Source organism: Salmo salar, chromosome ssa16 (assembly GCF_905237065.1).
Source record: "Salmo salar chromosome ssa16, Ssal_v3.1, whole genome shotgun sequence".
In the NCBI taxonomy this organism is placed as follows: Eukaryota; Metazoa; Chordata; class Actinopteri; order Salmoniformes; family Salmonidae; genus Salmo; species Salmo salar.
In genome coordinates this window covers 84,061,829-84,082,349 of record NC_059457.1, presented here as the reverse complement: position 1 = coordinate 84,082,349, position 20,521 = coordinate 84,061,829, and the positions used below count along the sequence as shown (strand labels likewise).

Below are 20,521 nucleotides of genomic sequence, written 5' to 3'. Positions count from 1 at the left end.
TGCTTCCTCTCTTTCCCTCGTTCTCTCTCTCATCACAGACATGGAACTCTCTCTCCCTCTATACTATACCTCTCCTCTCCACCTCTCTCTCTACCTCCTCCTCTCTCTCCTTCTCTACAGTACCTCTCCTCTCCACCTCTACCTCTCTCTCTACCTCCTGTCTCTCCTTCTCTACAATACCTCTCCTCTCCACCTCTCTCTCTACCTCCTGCTCTCTCCCCCTCTACAATACCTCTCCTCTCCACCTCTCTCTCTACCTCCAGTTCTCTCCCTCTCTACAATACCTCGCCTCTCCACCTCTCTCTCTACCTCCTCCTCTCTCTCCATATCTACAATACCTCTCCTCTCTACCTCTCTCTCATCCTCTTTTCCTCTAGCTCATTCTAATAATCTCTTCTTCTCCCTCTCTTAATCTTCCTCTCCTGCTCTCTCCCTCACTTCCTCTGTCTCACTCCCTCTCATCCTCTCTCACTCCCTCTATCTCACTCCCTCTTTCCCTCTCCCTCTCATCCTCTCTTCCTCTAGCTCATTCTAATAATCTCTTCTTCTCCCTCTCTTAATCTTCCTCTCCTGCTCTCTCCCTCACTTCCTCTGTCTCACTCCCTCTATCTCACTCCCTCTCTACCTCTCCCTTTCATCCTCTCTCACACCCTCTCATCCTCTCTCATTCCCTCTCTCTACCTCTCCTTCTCATCCTCCATCTCACTCCCTCTCTACCTCTCCCTCTATCTCACTCCCTCTCTACCTCTCCCTCTATCTCACTCCCTCGCTACCTCTCCCTTTCATCCTCTATCTCACACCCTCTCATCCTCTCTCATTCCCTCTCTCTACCTCTCCTTCTAACCCTCCATCTCACTCCCTCTCATCCTCTCTCATTCCCTCTCTCTACCTCTCCTTCTCATCCTCTATCTCACTCCCTCTCTACCTCTCCTTCTAACCCTCCATCTCACTCCCTCTCATCCTCTCTCATTCCCTCTCTCTACCTCTCCTTCTCATCCACTATCTCACTCCCTCTCTCTACCTCTCCTTCTCATCCTCTATCTCACTCTCTCTACCCCTCCCTCTCATCCTCTGTCTCACTCCCTCTCTCTACCTCTCCTTCTCATCCTCCATTTCACTCCCTCTCTACCTCTCCTTTTCATCCTCCATCTCATTCCCTCTCTACCTCTCACCCTCCATCTCACTCCCTCTCTACCTCTATCTCATTCCCTCTCTCTATCTCTCCTTCTCATCCTCTCACTCCCTCTCTCTACCTCTCCTTCTCATCCTCTATCTCACTCCCTCTCTCTACTAGAGGTCGACCGATTAATTGGAATGGCCGATTAATTAGGGCCGATTTCACGTTTTCATAACAATCGGTAATCGGTATTTTTGGCCACCGATTTGCCAAATCTTTTTTTTTACACCTTTATTTAACTAGGCAAGTCAGATTAAGAACACATTCTTATTTACAATGACGGTCTAGAAACGGGGTTTAACTGCCTTGTTCAGGGGGGATTCGTTTTTGCAACCTTCGGTTACCAGTCCAACGCTCTAACCACCTGCCTTACATTGCACTCCACAAGGATTAACAGGCTGACTACCTGTAACGTGAGGGCAGCAAGAAGCAAAGGTAAGTTGCTAGCTAGCATTAGACTTATAAAAAACTATCAATCTTAACATAATCACTAGTTAACTACACATGGTTGATGATATTACTAGTTTATCTAACGTGTCCTGCGTTGCATATAATCGATGCGGTGCCTGTTAATTTTCATTGAATCACAGCCTACTTCGACAAACGGGTGTTGATTTAACAAGTGCATTTGCAAAAAAAGTACTGTCGTTGCACCAATGTACCTAACCATAAACATCAATGCCTAACAGGAATATTTAGACTTAGCCACCCGTTAGATAAAATACGGAACGGTTCCCTTATGTCACTGAAAGAAAAAAACGTTTGTTTTCGAGATGATAGTTTCCGGATTCGACCATATTAATGACCTAAGGCTCGTATTTCTGTGTGTTTATTATATTATAATTAAGTCTATGATTTGATAGAGCAGTCTGACTGAGCGGTGGTAGGCAGCAGTATGCTCGTAAGCATTTATTCAAACAGCCATTCGCTGTGCTTCAAGCATTGCGCTGTTTATGACTTCAACCTGGGTGGGTATAATTTGTGGAACGTTCCAACAGGAATCTATTCCAAAAACTTCGTAAATAACAAGGTTTCCAAAAAACAACGCATACAAAGTTGTATAGCGGCAGAATAAGATACCGGGTAGGGAGTGGTCTATTTCATTGCGTTTTTCACTCATCACGTTTATTCAGAAAAATGTCTCTCCTCACATGTCTGTTTGCCTATGGACAAACATTAAGAATAAGCTACGTGGTGAGTTGATGCCTATTCGGCAGCTAGTTAGCTAGGTTTGTATGTGTTGCTACTTTGTATGCGTTGTTGGTTGGCAACCTTTTACTTTACGTTTTTTGGAACAGATTCCTGTTGGAACTTTCCACAAATTATACCCACCCCTTCAAGCCTGTCAACTCATAAGATTAGGCTGGTGTAACCGATGTGAAATGGCTAGCTAGTTAGCCGGGTGCACGCTAATAGCATTTCAAACGTCACTCGCTCTGAGACTTGGAGTAGTTGTTTCCCTTCCTCTACATGGGTAACGCTGCTTCGAGGGTGGCTGTTGTCGATGTGTTCCTGGTTCGAGCCCAGGTAGGAGCGAGGAGAGGGACGGAAGCTATACTGTTACACTGGCAATACTAAAGTGCCTGTAAGAACATCCAATAGTCAAAGGTATATGAAATACAAATCGTATAGAGAGAAATAGTCCTATAATTCCTATAATAACTACAACCTAAAACTTCTTACCTGGGAATATTGAAGACTCATGTTAAAAGGAACACCAGCTTTCATATGTTCTCATGTTCTGAGCAAGGCACTTAAACATTAGCTTTCTTACATGGCACATATTGCACTTTTACTTTCTTCTCCAACACTTTGTTTTGCATTATTTAAACCAAATTGAACATGTTTCATTATTTATTTCAGGCTAAATTGATTTTATTGATGTATTATATTAAGTTAAAATAAGTCTTCATTCAGTATTGTTGTAATTGTCATTATTACCCAAAAATAATAATAATCGGCCGATTAATCGGTATCGGCTTTTTTGGGGCATCCAATAATCGGTATCGGTGTTGAAAAATCATAATCGGTCGACCTCTACTCTCTACCTCTCCTTCTCATCCTCTATCTCACTCCCTCTCATCCTCCCTTCCTCTCTAGTCATGATGGCATTCAGAGGGACAGATCGTTGCAATAGAAAACAATGCCTCATCTATACAGAGCTGTGTGTGGAGTTGTAGCTGGCTGACATGCTGCTAGACTACAGCCACATCTGCCTTCATTAAGACCGTATCCACCAGCCACTGTAATGGATGGCAGAGCAGTTCATAAAGAGCAGAGTAATTGATGCCAGAGTCATCGATCACACCGCCTGTTTTCCCAGCACTGTTACTGCACAAAAGTTTAACTATTTTCCACTTGCGACGCCTGGAGCGCTTTGCCAAAAAATAGTCCACCCACACTATCTGAAAACACTGGAATTAAAGGCTTCAGTGGTACTTTGAACAGACTCAACCCCCCCTCGCCTAATCCATCAGACAGAGGTAACTGGAGACCAGAATAATGGAAACCATAGAAACTGATGGATGGCAGGGTGGTGTGTTGAGCCCAGAGGGAAGATAAGCGGTTGGTAAACGGAGAGAGACTGCAGTTTAGTTGATGGTGAGGCTTTTTTATTTGGCAGAATCACACAAGGGGTATGTCTGAAATTGCGCTTTACTCCAAATATAGTGAACTACTTTTGAGTGAGTCCATATGTGGGTCCTGGTCAACAGTAGTGCACAACACAGGGAATAGGGCGCCATTTAGGACATAGCCCAACTAGTACCCTATTCCCTATATTGTGCACTACTTTAGACCAGATCCCTATTCCCTATATAGTGCACTACTTTAGAGCAGATCCCTATTCCCTATATAGTGCACTACTTTAGACCAGATCCCTATTCCCTATATAGTGCACTACTTTAGACCAGATCCCTATTCCCTATATAGTGCACTACTTTAGACCAGGGCCCTATTTAGGATGCACACTTGTCTTTATAGTCTCCCATTGGAGTGTGAGGTAGCTAGCCATGTTAATGAAGGCCACAGCTGCAGCTCCAACTGGCCCTGTGATGATTCAGTCTGTTCAGTAGACAGACAGACATCACCACAACATCCCTCAGGCCCTGGTCTCATCAACCCTTTCTCTCTCTCTGTGTGCCCCTACTCTCTCTCTCTCTCTCTCTCTCTCTCTCTCTCTCTCTGCCCCTGGCCTCATCAACTCTGTCTCTCTCTGTCTGTGCCCCTAGCCTCATCAACTCTCTCTCTCTCTGTGCCCTTGGCTTCATCAACTCTCTCTCTCTCTCTCTCTCTCTCTCTCTCTCTCTCTCTCTCTCTCTCTGTCTGTGCCCCTAGCCTCATCAACTCCCTCTCTCTCTGTCTGTCTCTATCTCTGTGCCCCTAGCTTCATCAACCCTTTCTCTTGGAAACTTTCAACACTCTAGAAATAGTTGTATACCCTTCCCCAGATATACAGTACCAGTGAAAAGTTTGGACACACCTACTCATTCAAGGGTTATTCTTTATTTTTACTATTTTCTACATTGTAGAATAATAGTGAAGACATCAAAACTATGAAATAACACATATGGAATCATGTAGTAACCAAAAAAGTGTTAAACAAATCAAAATATATTTTCGATTTTCGATTTCTTCAAAGTAGCCACCCTTTGCCTTGATGACAGCTTTGCACACTCTTTGCATTCTCTCAACCAGCTTCACCTGGAATGGTTTTCCAACAGTCTTGAAGGAGTTCCCACATACGCTGAGCACTTGTTGGCTGCTTTTCTTCCCTCTGCGATCCAACTCATCCCAAACCATCTCAATTGGGTTGAGGTCGGGTGATTGTGGAGGCCAGGTCGTCTGATGCAGCACTCCATCACTCTCCTTCTTGGTGAAATAGCCCTTACACAGCCTGGAGGTGTGTTGGGTCATTGTCCTGTTGAAAAACAACTGATAGTCCCACTAAGCGCAAACCAGATGGGATGGCGTATCGCTGCAGAATGCTGAGGTAGCCATGCTGGTTAAGTGTGCCTTGAATTCTAAATAAATCACTGACAGTATCATGAGCAAAGCACCATCACACCACCACACCTCCTCCTCCATGCTTCACGGTGGGAACCACACATGCAGAGATCATCCACTCACCCACAACGCATCTCACAAAGACACAGCGGTTGGAAACAAAAATCTCAAATTTGGACGCATCAGACCAAAGGACAGATTTCCAATCTGTCTAATGTTCATTGCTCGTGTTTCTTGGCCCAAGCAAGTCTATTCTTCTTATTGGTGTCCTTTAGTAGTGGTTTCTTTGCAGCAATTTGACCATAAAGGCCTGATTCATGCAGTCTCCTCTGAACAGTTGATGTTGAGATGCGTCTGTTACTTGAACTCTGCAATCTGAGGTTCAGTTAACTCTAATGAACTTGTCCTCTGCAAGAGAGGTAACTCTGGGTCTTCCTTTCCTGTGGTGGTCCTCATGAGAGCCAGTTTCATCATAGCGCTTGATGGTTTTTGTGACTGCACTTGAAGAAACTTTCAAAGATATTGAAATGTTCCTGATTGACTGACCTTCATGTCTTAAAGTTATGATGGACTGTAGTTTTTCTTTGCTTATTTGAGCTGTTCTTGCCATAATATGAACTTGGTCTTTTACCAAATATATATCTTCTGTATACCACGCCTATCTTGTCACAACACAACTGATTGGCTCAAACGCATTAAGGAGGAAAGAAATTCCAAAAATTTACTTTTAACAAGGCACAACTGTAAATTGAAATGCATTCTAGGTGACGACCTCATGAAGCTGGTTGAGAGAATGCCAGAGTATGCAAAGCTGTCATCAAGGCAAAAGGTGGCTACTTTGAAGAATCTCAAAAACTGTATAAAACACTTTTTTTGGTTACTACATGATTCCATATGTGTTATTTCATAGTTTTGATGTCTTCACTATTATTCTACAATGTAGAAAATAGTGAAAATAAAGAAAAACCTTTGAATGAGTAGGTGTGTGTAACGGGCGTCGTATAGAGGGGACCAAGCCGCAGCGTGTTGAGTGCTCATAATTGTAATTTTAGTAAAAACGAACACTTTGACAAAAGAAACAAAACGACAGCCAACAGTTCTGTCAGGTACATTAACGAAACAGAAAACAACTACCCACAAAAACCCAGGAAGAAAACCCCTACTTAAATATGATCTCCAATCAGAAAACCCCTACTTAAATATGATCTCCAATCAGAGGCAACGAGGACCAGCTGCCTCCAATTGGAGATCAACCCCCCCCCAAAAAAACATAGAAATAGAAAACCTAGAACACAAACATAGACATAGAAAACATAGAAACACACAAAACACCCCTTGTCACGCCCTGACCTACTCCACCATAGAAAATAAGCTCTTACTATGGTCAGGACGTGACAGTGTGTCCAAACCTTTGACTGGTAATGTATACCTCATCACATTCTATCTGAGCTCTACAGACAGTTCCTTGGACTTCATGGTAGTTTCTGCTCTGACATGCACTGTCAACTGTGGGACCTCCCTCTCTCCCTCTCTCTTTCTCTTTCCCTCTGTCTCTCTCTTCCCATGTCTCTCTCTTTCCCTCTCTGTCTGTCTCTCTCTCTGTCTCTCTTTCCTTCTCTCTTTCTCTTTCCCTCTCTGTCTCCCTCTGTCTCTCTCTGTCTCTCTCTCTCTCTCTCTCTCTCTCTCTCCCTCTCTGAGGACAAACGAGGATGTAGTGAGGGCAGTGTGCGTCCCTGACTGTAACCCTACAGATCTGTCTCCCTGATAATAACTGACTGAGACATATCACATTGAGAACATCACATATCACACACACTGCCACCAGAGCAATATACATGTATAACACACACACACACACACACACACACACACACACACACACACACACACACACACACACACACACACACACACACACACACACACACACACACACACACACACACAGGGAGCCACCAGGCAATATATATCACCAAGCCACTAGGGTGGGCTATATCAAATAGCCACGCAGGGGGAGGAGGACTGATATATTTCACACAGCTAACAGAAGCAACATACTGTATATCACATGACCACATGGGACAAATATATCACCTAGATTCCTAGAAATAAGAGGGGGATATAAATCCCACTCCTATAATGGGATGTTATAGGATGACGTATCACTCAACCACAACAGTTATATCAACTAGAAATAAGACAGTGTTTCCCCTACATTCATCTAGCAGCGGTGGCCCTCCGCTACTAAATTGTTGCCACTGCTGCAAAAAATGATGTAATTTTAAATATATATATATATTTCCGCCGATTTTAAATGGATCGTCCTTGGTTCAATGACTGGAAGTCTATGGGAACAGCTAGCATGTTACTGCACTAACATTAGTAGCAATGTACCCCCCTGTTATTATTAAAACAGCTGTGGTTATATAACATCACAAACATACCCCCTCAAATAAGGGCATCACAATCACCAATCATAACATGACAGGACAGGGCATCGCAATCACCAATCATAACATGACTGGACAGGACATAACATCACAATCACCAATCATAACATGACAGGACAGGGCATCACAATCACCAATCATAACATGACTGGACAGGGCATCGCAATCACCAATCATAACATGACTGGGCAGGGCATAACATCACCAATCATAACATGACTGGGCAGGGCATAACATCACCAATCATAACATGACTGGACAGGGCATCGCAATCACCAATCATAACATGACTGGGCAGGGCATAACATCACCAATCATAACATGACTGGGCAGGGCATAACATCACCAATCATAACATGACTGGACAGGGCATCGCAATCACCAATCATAACATGACTGGGCATAACATCACAATCACCAATCATAACATGACTGGACAGGGCATCGCAATCACCAATCATAACATGACTGGGCATAACATCACAATCACCAATCATAACATGACTGGACAGGACATAACATCACAATCACCAATCATAACATGACTGGACAGAACATCACAATCACCAATCATAACATGACAGGACAAGGCATAACATCACCAATCATAACATGACTGGGCAGGGCATAACATCACCAATCATAACATGACTGGACAGGGCATCACAATCACCAATCATAACATGACAGGGCATAACATCACCAATCATAACATGACTGGACAGGGCATAACATCACCATCACCAATCATAACATGACTGGACAGGGCATAACATCACAATCACCAATCATAACATGACTGGGCAGGGCATGACAATGACATCTCCAATCATAACATGACTGGGCAGGGCATGACAATGACATCTCCAATCATAACATCCTCAATAAACCCAGTTATTAATGCAATTCATATCTCCCAGAGTATCTCTTCTCATCGCCAAGGTGACCAGAATCTACTAGGCCATAGCCAATCAGCATTCTGCTCCACCATATTCCATTGGTGTGTAGTTAGCGCTCTGTGATTGGGACTATTTAACGTCTCAATGAGAGCATGACACCAGTGTCATCATTGATTAGGACGGGACAGATGACAATCTGTCCACTGAATACTAATCCATACTGGACCATGGGACTACGCCACAGTGAACAATATACTGTGGTACCATGGACCTAACACCATGCTCAACAACACCATGCTCAGTCATGTCCTGCTTAGGCCTGTTTACACACCAACACAGTGCTGTTTATTAACCCTACCAGTCCCGAGGCCACAGCAAAAATCAGCTTCTCATTGATCTGACTTTCATTGATCTGCACGTCCAGCCCTTATATTTATCCTCACAATGAAGTGTTTAAACAGTTTATTTTCAGGACAACCAGGGCTACAAGTAGAACAGAACACTATTTGACATAAACAGTTGTATTCATGAGTTTTATTGACAAATGCCAACACAAAACACAAGGTCCGCCAAAGCACAAACCTGATCAGAATGAATTTATATGAATGCTGTAAGTACAGAAATACTTTGCTCACTGGGGAAATGAATATCCAACTAGTCAGTGACAACTGTGTGGAGTTTGTGACAGCAACTATGTGAGCTTATTACAATATTATAGACACAATGTCCTGGGATTTCCTATGATCTATGTAGAAGAACCCCTTACAGTATTATAGACACTATGTCCTGGGATTTCCTATGATCTATGTAGAAGAACCCCTTACAGTATTATAGACACTATGTCCTGGGATTTCCTATGATCTATGTAGAAGAACCCCTTACAGTATTATAGACACTATGTCCTGGGATTTCCTATGATCTATGTAGAAGAACCCCTTACAGTATTATAGACACTATGTCCTGGGATTTCCTATGATCTATGTGGAAGAAACCCTTACAGTATTATAGACACTATGTCCTGGGATTTACTATGATCTATGTAGAAGAACCCCTTACAGTATTATAGACACTATGTTCTGGGATTTCCTATGATCTATGTAGAAGAAACCCTTACAGTATTATAGACACTATGTCCTGGGATTTCCTATGATCTATGTAGAAGAACCCCTTACAGTATTATAGACACTATGTCCTGGGATTTACTATGATCTATGTAGAAGAACCCCTTACAGTATTATAGACACTATGTCCTGGGATTTCCTATGGTCTATGTAGAAGAACCCCTTACAGTATTATAGACACTATGTCCTGGGATTTCCTATGATCTATGTAGAAGAACCCCTTACAGTATTATAGACACTATGACCTGGGATTTCCTATGATCTATGTAGAAGAAACCCTTACAGTATTATAGACACTATGTCCTGGGATTTACTATGATCTATGTAGAAGAAACCCTTACAGTATTATAGACACTATGTCCTGGGATTTCCTATGATCTATGTGGAAGAAACCCTTACAGTATTATAGACACTATGTCCTGGGATTTACTATGATCTATGTGGAAGAACCCCTTACAGTATTATAGACACTATGTCCTGGGATTTACTATGATCTATGTGGAAGAACCCCTTACAGTATTATAGACACTATGTCCTGGGATTTACTATGATCTTCTATGTAGAAGAACCCCTTACAGTATTATAGACACTATGTCCTGGGATTTCCTATGATCTATGTGGAAGAAACCCTTACAGTATTATAGACACTATGTCCTGGGATTTCCTATGATCTATGTAGAAGAACCCCTTACAGTATTATAGACACTATGTCCTGGGATTTCCTATGATCTATGTAGAAGAACCCCTTACAGTATTATAGACACTATGTCCTGGGATTTCCTATGATCTATGTAGAAGAACCCCTTACAGTATTATAGACACTATGTCCTGGGATTTCCTATGATCTATGTAGAAGAAACCCTTACAGTATTATAGACACTATGTCCTGGGATTTCCTATGATCTATGTGGAAGAACCTTACCTTCTAATGACTCTTCTGTAGCTCATGAGGTCATAGACCTAAATATGTCACATGTGTGTGTTCCTGAGTCTCAGCTTTTCAGAGATAGCTTTAATAGTTTATAGCTCAAACCATTCGGACTGCCCTAGTCTCACAAACAGCTCTAACTCAGCCCTCGTTAGATGATCCAATGTTCTGTAGCCCAAACATACGATGTGTATCCTTTCCTGTAGTCAAATGACCAAATCACCCTCATGTGGCCTCATGGGTTTCTATGTCAAACGGCTTTGTTATAATTCAGTTTTCTGTGATGTATATGAAGTGTAATATTGGGATGAAAAATCTAAATGTAATACATTTCAACTCTATATCTGACATGATACAGGTGTCTTCTTTTGTTAAGCCCATAACCATGTGTGTGAGGTGGATACTTTTGATACAAAGTAGATTTGTTTAAGACTACCAAGAAACACTCTGATTGGCCCTGATTTAGCCCACTGCAGTAAAAGGTTAAAAGGGGTTGGAAGTCCTAAATCACGCCGGCGTGATGACGATGAGATTCACTGGCTTAAACAACAGCACAGGGTAATACTGGAACTATTCCTCACTTTTAAACCCAAGTGAAGACTGTAAATACGGCCCTATATTGACATCATATGGGCTTCTGGTTAAATGTCGTAGTAAGAAGATGCCTGAGGGGTTTCAGCTGACATTTTATTATGAACTGGCTCCATACAGGTGTCACTTCCTCTCAGCGTCCAGCAGTCTGTGCCCAGGATTTGCTCCGCCTTACTGAAGGGTTAGGGTCTGGGTTAGGGGCCAGGGTTAGGGTCTGGGTTAGGGTCTGGGTTAGGGTCTGGGTTAGGGTCTGGGTTAGGGTCTGGGTTAGGGGTAAGGTTTAGGGTCTGGGCTAGGAGTCTGGGTTAGGGGTTAGGGTCTGGGTTAGGGGTCAGGGTTAGGGTCTGGGTTAGGGGTCAGGTTTAGGGTCTGGGTTAGGGGTCAGGGTTAGGGTCTGGGTTAGGGTCTGGGTTAGGGGTCAGGTTTAGGGTCTGGTCTAGGGGTCTGGGTTAGGGGTTAGGGTCTGGGTTAGGGGTCAGGTTTAGGGTCTGGGTTAGCAGTCAGGGTTAGGGTCTGGGTTAGGGTCTGGGTTAGGGGTCAGGGTTAGGGTCTGGATTAGGGGTCAGGGTTAGGGTCTGGGTTAGGGGTCAGGTTTAGGGTCTGGGCTAGAGGTCTGGGTTAGAGGTTAGGGTCTGGGTTAGGGGTCAGGGTTAGGGTCTGGGTTAGGGGTCAGGGTTAGGGTCTGGATTAGGGGTCAGGTTTAGGGTCTGGGCTAGAGGTCTGGGTTAGGGGTTAGGGTCTGGGTTAGGGGTCAGGGTCTGGGTTAGGGGTCAGGTTTAGGGTCTGGGTTAGGGGTCAGGGTTAGGGTCTGGGTTAGGGGTTAGGATCTAGGTTAGGGTCTGGGTTAGGGGTCAGGGTTAGGGTCTGGGTTAGGGGTCAGGTTTAGGGTCTGGGTTAGGGTCTGGGTTAGGGGTCAGGGTTAGGGTCTAGATTAGGGGTCAGGGATCTTACCCTCAGCGTCCAGCAGTCTGTCTATGCCCAGGGTTTGCTCAGCCTTGCTGAAGGCGTGATCCAATCTCTCCATGGCACTCTTCTGCTTCTCCACAATGCTCCAATCAAACAGCTCGGGCCTGCAGGGGGCGGGAACAGAATGAGCCAATCAGATTCATCCTCTAAACATCCTCTAGCCAATCAGACCACTCTGTTCCAGACTAAATGCCAAGAGGTAAAGGAGTAGAAGAGCTGATTGGATGATGACTGAGCAGATTAGAGCTTTTCTTATTGAATCTTGTTCTGAAGGCAGCTCTGCCTCGAGGGCAGACACACTTTTGCAATCTTGCCCTGAGCCAGATAAAATAAGGAAAACCCACTGAGGAATTTGAGGGCTAACATCTGACCTGCGACCTGTGGATGAGTGTTATGGATGAATGTCTCTGACCTGACTTGACTGATTAAGATTTAAAATAGTGAAAAGTAACGAAATGTTGATTTTCTCTCAGGAAAGGATGGGCTGTCCACTACCAAGTATTCTGATGAGTTTAACAATGATTCTGTATCTCTCCCTGTGAAATGCTTCCTGAGGCCCGTTGCCTTGAGAGCAGTTAGTGAAATTCTGCAGGTCTATAAAGGAACCAGAAAACAGACGTTACGAAAGCTCCCAATTCAATTCAAATGAAATGTTATTTGTCACGTGCGCCGAATACAACAGGTGTAGTAGACCTTACAGTGAAATGCTGAATACAACAGGTGTAGTAGACCTTACAGTGAAATGCTGAATACAACAGGTGTAGTAGACCTTACAGTGAAATGCTGAATACAACAGGTGTAGTAGACCTTACAGTGAAATGCTGAATACAACAGGTGTAGTAGACCTTACAGTGAAATGCTGAATACAACAGGTGTAGTAGACCTTACAGTGAAATGCTGAATACAACAGGTGTAGTAGACCTTACAGTGAAATGCTGAATACAACAGGTGTAGTAGACCTTACAGTGAAATGCTGAATACAACAGGTGTAGTAGACCTTACAGTGAAATGCTGAATACAACAGGTGTAGTAGACCTTACAGTGAAATGCTGAATACAACAGGTGTAGTAGACCTTACTGTGAAATGCTGAATAAAACAGGTGTAGTAGACCTTACAGTGAAACGCTGAATACAACAGGTGTAGTAGACCTTACAGTGAAATGCTGAATACAACAAGTGTAGTAGACCTTACAGTGAAACGCTGAATACAACAGGTGTAGTAGACCTTACAGTGAAATGCTGAATACAACAGGTGTAGTAGACCTTACAGTGAAATGCTGAATACAACAGGTGTAGTAGACCTTACAGTGAAATGCTGAATACAACAGGTGTAGTAGACCTTACAGTGAAATGCTGAATACAACAGGTGTAGTAGACCTTACAGTGAAATGCTGAATACAACAGGTGTAGTAGACCTTACAGTGAAATGCTGAATACAACAGGTGTAGTAGACCTTACAGTGAAATGCTGAATACAACAGGTGTAGTAGACCTTACAGTGAAATGCTGAATACAACAGGTGTAGTAGACATTACAGTGAAATGCTGAATACAACAGGTGTAGTAGACCTTACAGTGAAATGCTGAATACAACAGGTGTAGTAGACCTTACAGTGAAATGCTTACTGACAGGCTCTTGGCAATAAACAGGAGGTACCGGTACAGAGCCAAAGTGCAGGGGCACCGGTTAGTCGAGGTAATTGAAGTTATATGTACAGTGGGGGAAAAAAGTATTTGATCCCCTGCTGATTTTGTACGTTTGCCCACTTACATAGAAATGATCAGTCTATAATTTTAATAGTAGGTTTATTTGAACAGTGAGAGACAGAATAACAACAAAAAAATCCAGAAAAACGCATGTAAAAAATGTTATAAAATGATTTCCATTTTAATGAGGGAAATAAGTATTTGACCCCTCTGCAAAACATGACTTAGTACTTGGTGGCAAAACCCTTGTTGGCAATCACAGAGGTCAGACTTTTCTTGTAGTTGGCCACCAGGTTTGCACACATCTCAGGAGGGATTTTGTCCCACTCCTCTTTGCACATCTTCTCCAAGTCATTAAGGTTTCGAGGCTGACGTTTGGCAACTCGAACCTTCAGCTCACTCCACAGATTTTCTATGGGATTAAGGTCTGGAGACTGGCTAGGCCACTCCAGGACCTTAATGTGCTTCTTCAAGAGCCACTCCTTTGTTGCCTTGGCCGTGTGTTTTGGGTCATCGTCATACTGGAATACCCATCCACGACCCATTTTCAATGCCCTGGCTGAGGGAAGGAGGTTCTCACCCAAGATTTGATGGTACATTGCCCCGTCCATCGTCCCTTTGATGCAGTGAAGTTGTCCTGTCCCCTTAGCAGAAAAAAACTCCCAAAGCATAATGTTTCCACCTCCATGTTTGACGGTGGAGATGGTGTTCTTGGGGTCATAGGCAGCATTCCTCCTCCTCCAAACACGGCGAGTTGAGTTGATGCCAAAGAGCTCCATTTTGGTCTCATCTGACCACAACACTTTCACCAGTTGTCCTCTGAGTCACTCAGATGTTCATTGGCAAACTTCAGACGGGCATGTATATGTGTTCTTCAGCAGGGGGACCTTGCGGGCGCTGCAGGATTTCAGTCCTTCACGGCGTAGTGTGTAACCAATTGTTTTCTTGGTGACTATGGTCCCAGCTGCTTTGAGATCATTGACAAGATCCTCCCGTGTAGTTCTGGGCTGATTCCTCACCGTTCTCATGATCATTGCAACTCCACGAGGTGAGATCTTGCATGGAGCCCCAGGCCGAGGGAGATTGACAGTTCTTTTGTGTTTCTTCCATTTGCGAATAATCGCACCAAATGTTGTCACCTTCTCACCAAGCTGCTTGGCGATGGTCTTGTAGCCCATTCCAGCCTTGTGTAGGTCTACAATCTTGTCCCTGACATCCTTGGAGGGCTCTTTGGTCTTGGCCATGGTAGAGAGTTTGGAATCTGATTGATTGATTGCTTCTGTGGACAAGTGTCTTTTTTTACAGGTAACAAGCTGCGGTTAGGAGCACTCCCTTTAAGAGTGTGATCCTAATCTCAGCTCGTTACCTGTATAAAAGTCTCCTGGGAGCCAGAAATCTTTCTGATTGAGAGGGGGTCAAATACTTATTTCCCTCATTAAAATGCAAATCAATTCATAACATTTTTGACATGCGTTTTTCTGGATTATTTTGTTGTTATTCTGTCTCCCACTGTTCAAATAAACCTACTATTAAAATGATAGACTGATCCTTTCTTTGTCAGTGGGCAAACGTACAAAATCAGCAGGGGATCCAATACTTTTTTCCCCCACTATACATGTAGGTAGAGTTAAAGTGACAGTGCATAGATAATAAACAGAGAGTAGCAGCAGCACAAAAGAGAGGGTGGGGGGACGACAATGCAAATAGTCTGGGTGGCCATTTGATTAACTCTTTAGGAGTCTTATGTCTTGGGTGTAGAAGCTGTTAAGAAGCGTTTTGGACCTAGACTTAAGTAAGGCCCAATGAAGTAAGGCCTGGACATTAGTTTGTTTTTGCCCTACGTTTTAACCACACACACCTGCATACACACACAACCCACCCATCTATACTGATGAATATGTGTTAGTGGTGGTAATACAGCGGGTGATGTATTATGTGTGGACTTGTTATTGGGTTTGAGTTGGTTCTTCACGGGTGAGAAACGATGCACCTTAAAGGACACGCAAATAACATTTTCTGAAGTGTACAGTCACGAATTCTGATGGGAATTGTACTGAAAAACAATGTGACCTTGAACAGAGGATGTTTTGAACGTTTTGAAATATTTAGTCTGAGTAAAGGTGAAGAAAGGGAAAGAGCTGACGATCAGCTAGCAGGTCATCTACCCACACGAACCAAAGCAGCGTTCTTCCCCTTCTTTTATTTCCGGTAACCTTTAACCTCTGTGTTAACCTCTGTCCTGACCTTCTGGTGAGGCCGGATCACCCTCACTAAAAAGGCCAGAGGCATGGGGTGAAAGGTGAATGTAATAAGTAATGCAGATATTTCTGACAGAGTGTATTGCTGTTTTGTTTTGTTTTAGTTTCTCTCCTTGAGGGTTAGCCATCTAACTCCCTGACCCTCTACCTCCCTGACCCTCTACCTCCCTGACCCTGTACCTCCCTGACCCTGTACCCCCCTGACCCTGTACCTCCCTGACCCCCTACCTCCCTGACCCCGTACCTCCCTGACCCTCTACCTCCCTGACCCTGTACCTCCCTGACCCTGTACCTCCCTGACCCTGTACCTCCCTGACCCTCTACCCCCCTGACCCTCTACCTCCCTGACCCTGTACCTCCCTGACCCTGTACCCCCTGACCCTGTACCTCCCTGACCCTCTACCTCCCTGACCCTCTACCTCCCTGACCCTGTACCCCCCTGACCCCTTACCTCCCTGACCCTCGACCTCTCTGACCCTGTACCTCCCTGACCCTCTACCTCCCTGACCCTGTACCCCCCTGACCCCTTACCTCCCTGACCCTCGACCTCTCTGACCCTCTACCTCCCTGACCCTCTACCTCCCTGACCCTGTACCCCCCTGACCCCTTACCTCTCTGACCCTCTACCTCCCTGACCCTGTACCCCCTGACCCTGTACCCCCCTGACCCTCTACCTCCCTGACCCTCTACCTCCCTGACCCTCTACCCCCTGACCCTGTACCCCCTTGACCCTGTACCCCCTGACCCTGTACCCCCTGACCCTCTACCTCCCTGACCCTCTACCTCCCTGACCCGGTACCCCCCTGACCCTGTACCCCCTGACCCTGTACCCCCCTGATCCTGTACCTCCCTGACCCTATACCTCCCTGACCCTGTACCTCCCTGACCCTGTACCCCCCTGACCCTCTACCTCCCTGACCCTGTACCCCCCTGACCCTGTACCTCCCTGACTCTCTACCTCCCTGACCCTGTACCTCCCTGACCCTGTACCTCCCTGACCCTGTACCCCCCTGACCCTGTACCTCCCTGACCCTCTACCCCCTGACCCTGTACCTCCCTGACCCTGTACCTCCCTGACCCTGTACCTCCCTGACCCTGTACCTCCCTGACCCTGTACCTCCCTGACCCTGTACCTCCCTGACCCTCTACCCCCCTGACCCTGTACCTCCCTGACCCTGTACCTCCCTGACCCTGTACCTCCCTGACCCTGTACCTCCCTGACCCTGTACCTCCCTGACCCTGTACCTCCCTGACCCTGTACCTCCCTGACCCTGTACCTCCCTGACCCTGTACCTCCCTGACCCTGTACCTCCCTGACCCTGTACCTCCCTGACCCTGTACCTCCCTGACCCTCTACCCCCCTGACCCTGTACCTCCCTGACCCTGTACCTCCCTGACCCTCTACCTCCCTGACCCTGTACCTCCCTGACCCTGTACCTCCCTGACCCTGTACCTCCCTGACCCTGTACCTCCCTGACCCTCTACCCCCTGACCCTGTACCTCCCTGACCCTGTACCTCCCTGACTCTCTACCTCCCTGACCCTGTACCTCCCTGACCCTGTACCCCCTTGACCCTGTACCCCCTTGACCCTTTACCTCTGCGTTGAGATCACCAAATGTGATGGGGATGTAAAAGTCAACTTGCAAAAGTGTTTTGTTATTTGTTTTAGACTTTTGTATTAAGACTATTGGAAAAATGAATAATTTGTCATACAGTGAATAATTTGTCTTAAATTCCTGTATCCTAAACTGTTGTGGTCTGTCTCCTCTCCAGGTTATGGTGATAGTGACCCCGGATGGTATCTAGATGCATGGAAGGAATCATTTGACCCAGATCAATGTGAGCCTCACCCCCTCTAACCGGTTGAAGTAATGACGTCCACTACGGCCTTGTCCCTCACTAGTTCTACCTGAGACCTGAGGCCGAGCCAGCAACTTGTGTACATGGAAGGTATTGACTGCCTTTCTCTCAGGAGTGCAGCATGAGTCCTGAGACCGAGCACGTGAAGTGAGCATGGAGAGATCTTGTCTGCTGATAAAAAATGGATGAGACAAAATGGACGAGACAAAACGGACGAGACAAAACGTACGAGACAAAGCGGACGAGACAAAATGGACGAGACAAAACGGACAGTGAAGGATGGTCAGGTGAGAGACTCGTCTGGTTGGGAAAATTAGACTATCCTCCAGATATTGACTTTGGGACATCATCAAGGACCACCCACTGTGACAGACATGAGTTACATGTGTGTCGCTGTGAGTAGAAACTGTAAAGCCCTCTGAAGAAGAAAATGAGTGTTGGGAGGGGGGGACAACCTTGCCCATAACTGATTTGGGATTGCCAATATTGTTTATTTTCACACTGGAAAACATATGTCGTAATGTTGACTTGAAATAAATACATTGAGATACTGATTTGTCATTGGTATACCACAGGACGGTGCACGGCAAAGACAAACAGGGGACTGTTAGGCTACTGTTAAAAGCGAATGGTATAAATGTAAGATGAATCAGGTTAATGTTAATGTTTATAGAACATTGGTGGTGTGAAAATGTATGTGAAGAAACGTGTAGCTGAAATACTGCCGAGAAATGTTTCCAATTCCAAGGACAATGAGGATGATTATGAGAACACCCTGCATGAGATGTTTAATGATCAACTATTGACGCAATGTTGATTTGTGCTACTCTGCACAACCTCGCTTCACGGTCACTGCCTCCGGACGTTTTGCCTTGTCCAGCGCATTTATTCAAAGCAAGTAGTCTAGTTTATCCCCAGTGGAGGGGAGTTTTGGTACATGGTGGATGTCCCTTCTCCCACTACCTGCTATTCCTTGTTAGAATGATGAATGAGACACCAGTCTCTCATATCATCAAAACACAAAATTCTAGCTGCATATTAACCCAGAGGTTGACCACTCTCTGAGGATAGGGCTCACTATAAAACAGCACTTAGACAGCATTCATGCCCTAAGTGACATTCCTAAGGCAGAAGGCTTTCATTTAGCTATAGGCTCTTTAAAGTGAGGTCACCCTGGCCTTGCAAGTTGGCTTATGTTTTGACCAGGGCCCAGGCACTCGGGAGGCAGTATGTTTTGACCAGGGCCCAGGCACTCGGGAGGCAGTATGTTTTGACCAGGGCCCAGGCACTCGGGAGGCAGTATGTTTTGACCAGGGCCCAGGCACTCAGGAGGCAGTATGTTTTGACCAGGGCCCAGGCACTCAGGAGGCAGTATGTTTTGACCAGGGCCCAGGCACTCGGGAGGCAGTATGTTTTGACCAGGGCCCAGGCACTCGGGAGGCAGTATGTTTTGACCAGGGCCCAGGCACTCAGGAGGCAGTATGTTTTGACCAGGGCCCAGGCACTCAGGAGGCAGTATGTTTTGAACAGGGCCCAGGCACTCAGGAGGCAGTATGTTTTGACCAGGGGCCAGGCACTCAGGAGGCAGTATGTTTTGACCAGGGCCCAGGCACTTGGAGGCAGTATGTTTTGACCAGGGCCCAGGCACTCAGGAGGCAGTATGTTTTGACCAGGGCCCAGGCACTCAGGAGGCAGTATGTTTTGACCAGGGCCCAGGCACTCAGGAGGCAGTATGTTTTGACCAGGGGCCAGGCACTCAGGAGGCAGTATGTTTTGACCAGGGCCCAGGCACTCAGGAGGCAGTATGTTTTGACCAGGGCCCAGGCACTCGGGAGGCAGTATGTTTTGACCAGGGCCCAGGCACTCGGGAGGCAGTATGTTTTGACCAGGGCCCAGGCACTCAGGAGGCAGTATGTTTTGACCAGGGCCCAGGCACTCAGGAGGCAGTATGTTTTGACCAGGGCCCAGGCACTCAGGAGGCAGTATGTTTTGACCAGGGGCCCAGGCACTCAGGAGGCAGTATGTTTTGACCAGGGCCCAGGCACTTGGAGGCAGTATGTTTTGACCAGGGCCCAGGCACTCAGGAGGCAGTATGTTTTGACCAGGGCCCAGGCACTCAGGAGGCAGTATGTTTTGACCAGGGGCCAGGCACTCAGGAGGCAGTATGTTTTGAACAGGGCCCAGGCACTTGGAGGCAGTATGTTTTGACCAGGGCCCAGGCACTCAGGAGGCAGTATGTTTTGACCAGGGCCCAGGCACTCAGGAGGCAGTATGTTTTGACCAGGGCCCAGGCACTCAGGAGGCAGTATGTTTTGACCAGGGCCCAGGCACTCCGGAGGCAGTATGTTTTGACCAGGGCCCAGGCACTCAGGAGGCAGTATGTTTTGACCAGGGCCCAGGCACTCAGGAGGCAGTATGTTTTGACCAGGGCCCAGGCACTCAGGAGGCAGTATGTTTTGACCAGGGCCCAGGCACTTGGAGGCAGTATGTTTTGACCAGGGCCCAGGCACTTGGAGGCAGTATGTTTTGACCAGGGCCCAGGCACTCAGGAGGCAGTATG

The 20,521-nt window shown here is 45.9% G+C and overlaps 1 protein-coding gene and 1 long non-coding RNA gene across 9 annotated transcripts in view; one reads left to right on the top strand and one right to left on the bottom strand.

Annotated features, from left to right (window-relative positions):
* LOC123727909 (uncharacterized) overlaps nucleotides 1-18,512 on the top strand; it is a 42,130-nt gene extending 23,618 nt beyond the window's left edge. The window contains exon 2 of the long non-coding RNA XR_006759864.1: nucleotides 17,875-18,512. This is a non-coding gene — a long non-coding RNA (uncharacterized lncRNA). The remainder of the gene's footprint in view (nucleotides 1-17,874) is intronic.
* dmd (dystrophin) overlaps nucleotides 1-20,521 on the bottom strand; it is a 390,547-nt gene that overhangs the window by 250,046 nt on the left and 119,980 nt on the right. For all 8 annotated transcript variants that reach the window (XM_045698261.1, XM_045698256.1, XM_045698253.1 and 5 more), the window contains exon 7: nucleotides 12,123-12,241. In XM_045698261.1, coding sequence (XP_045554217.1) covers nucleotides 12,123-12,241 — 119 coding nt within the window. The remainder of the gene's footprint in view (nucleotides 1-12,122; nucleotides 12,242-20,521) is intronic.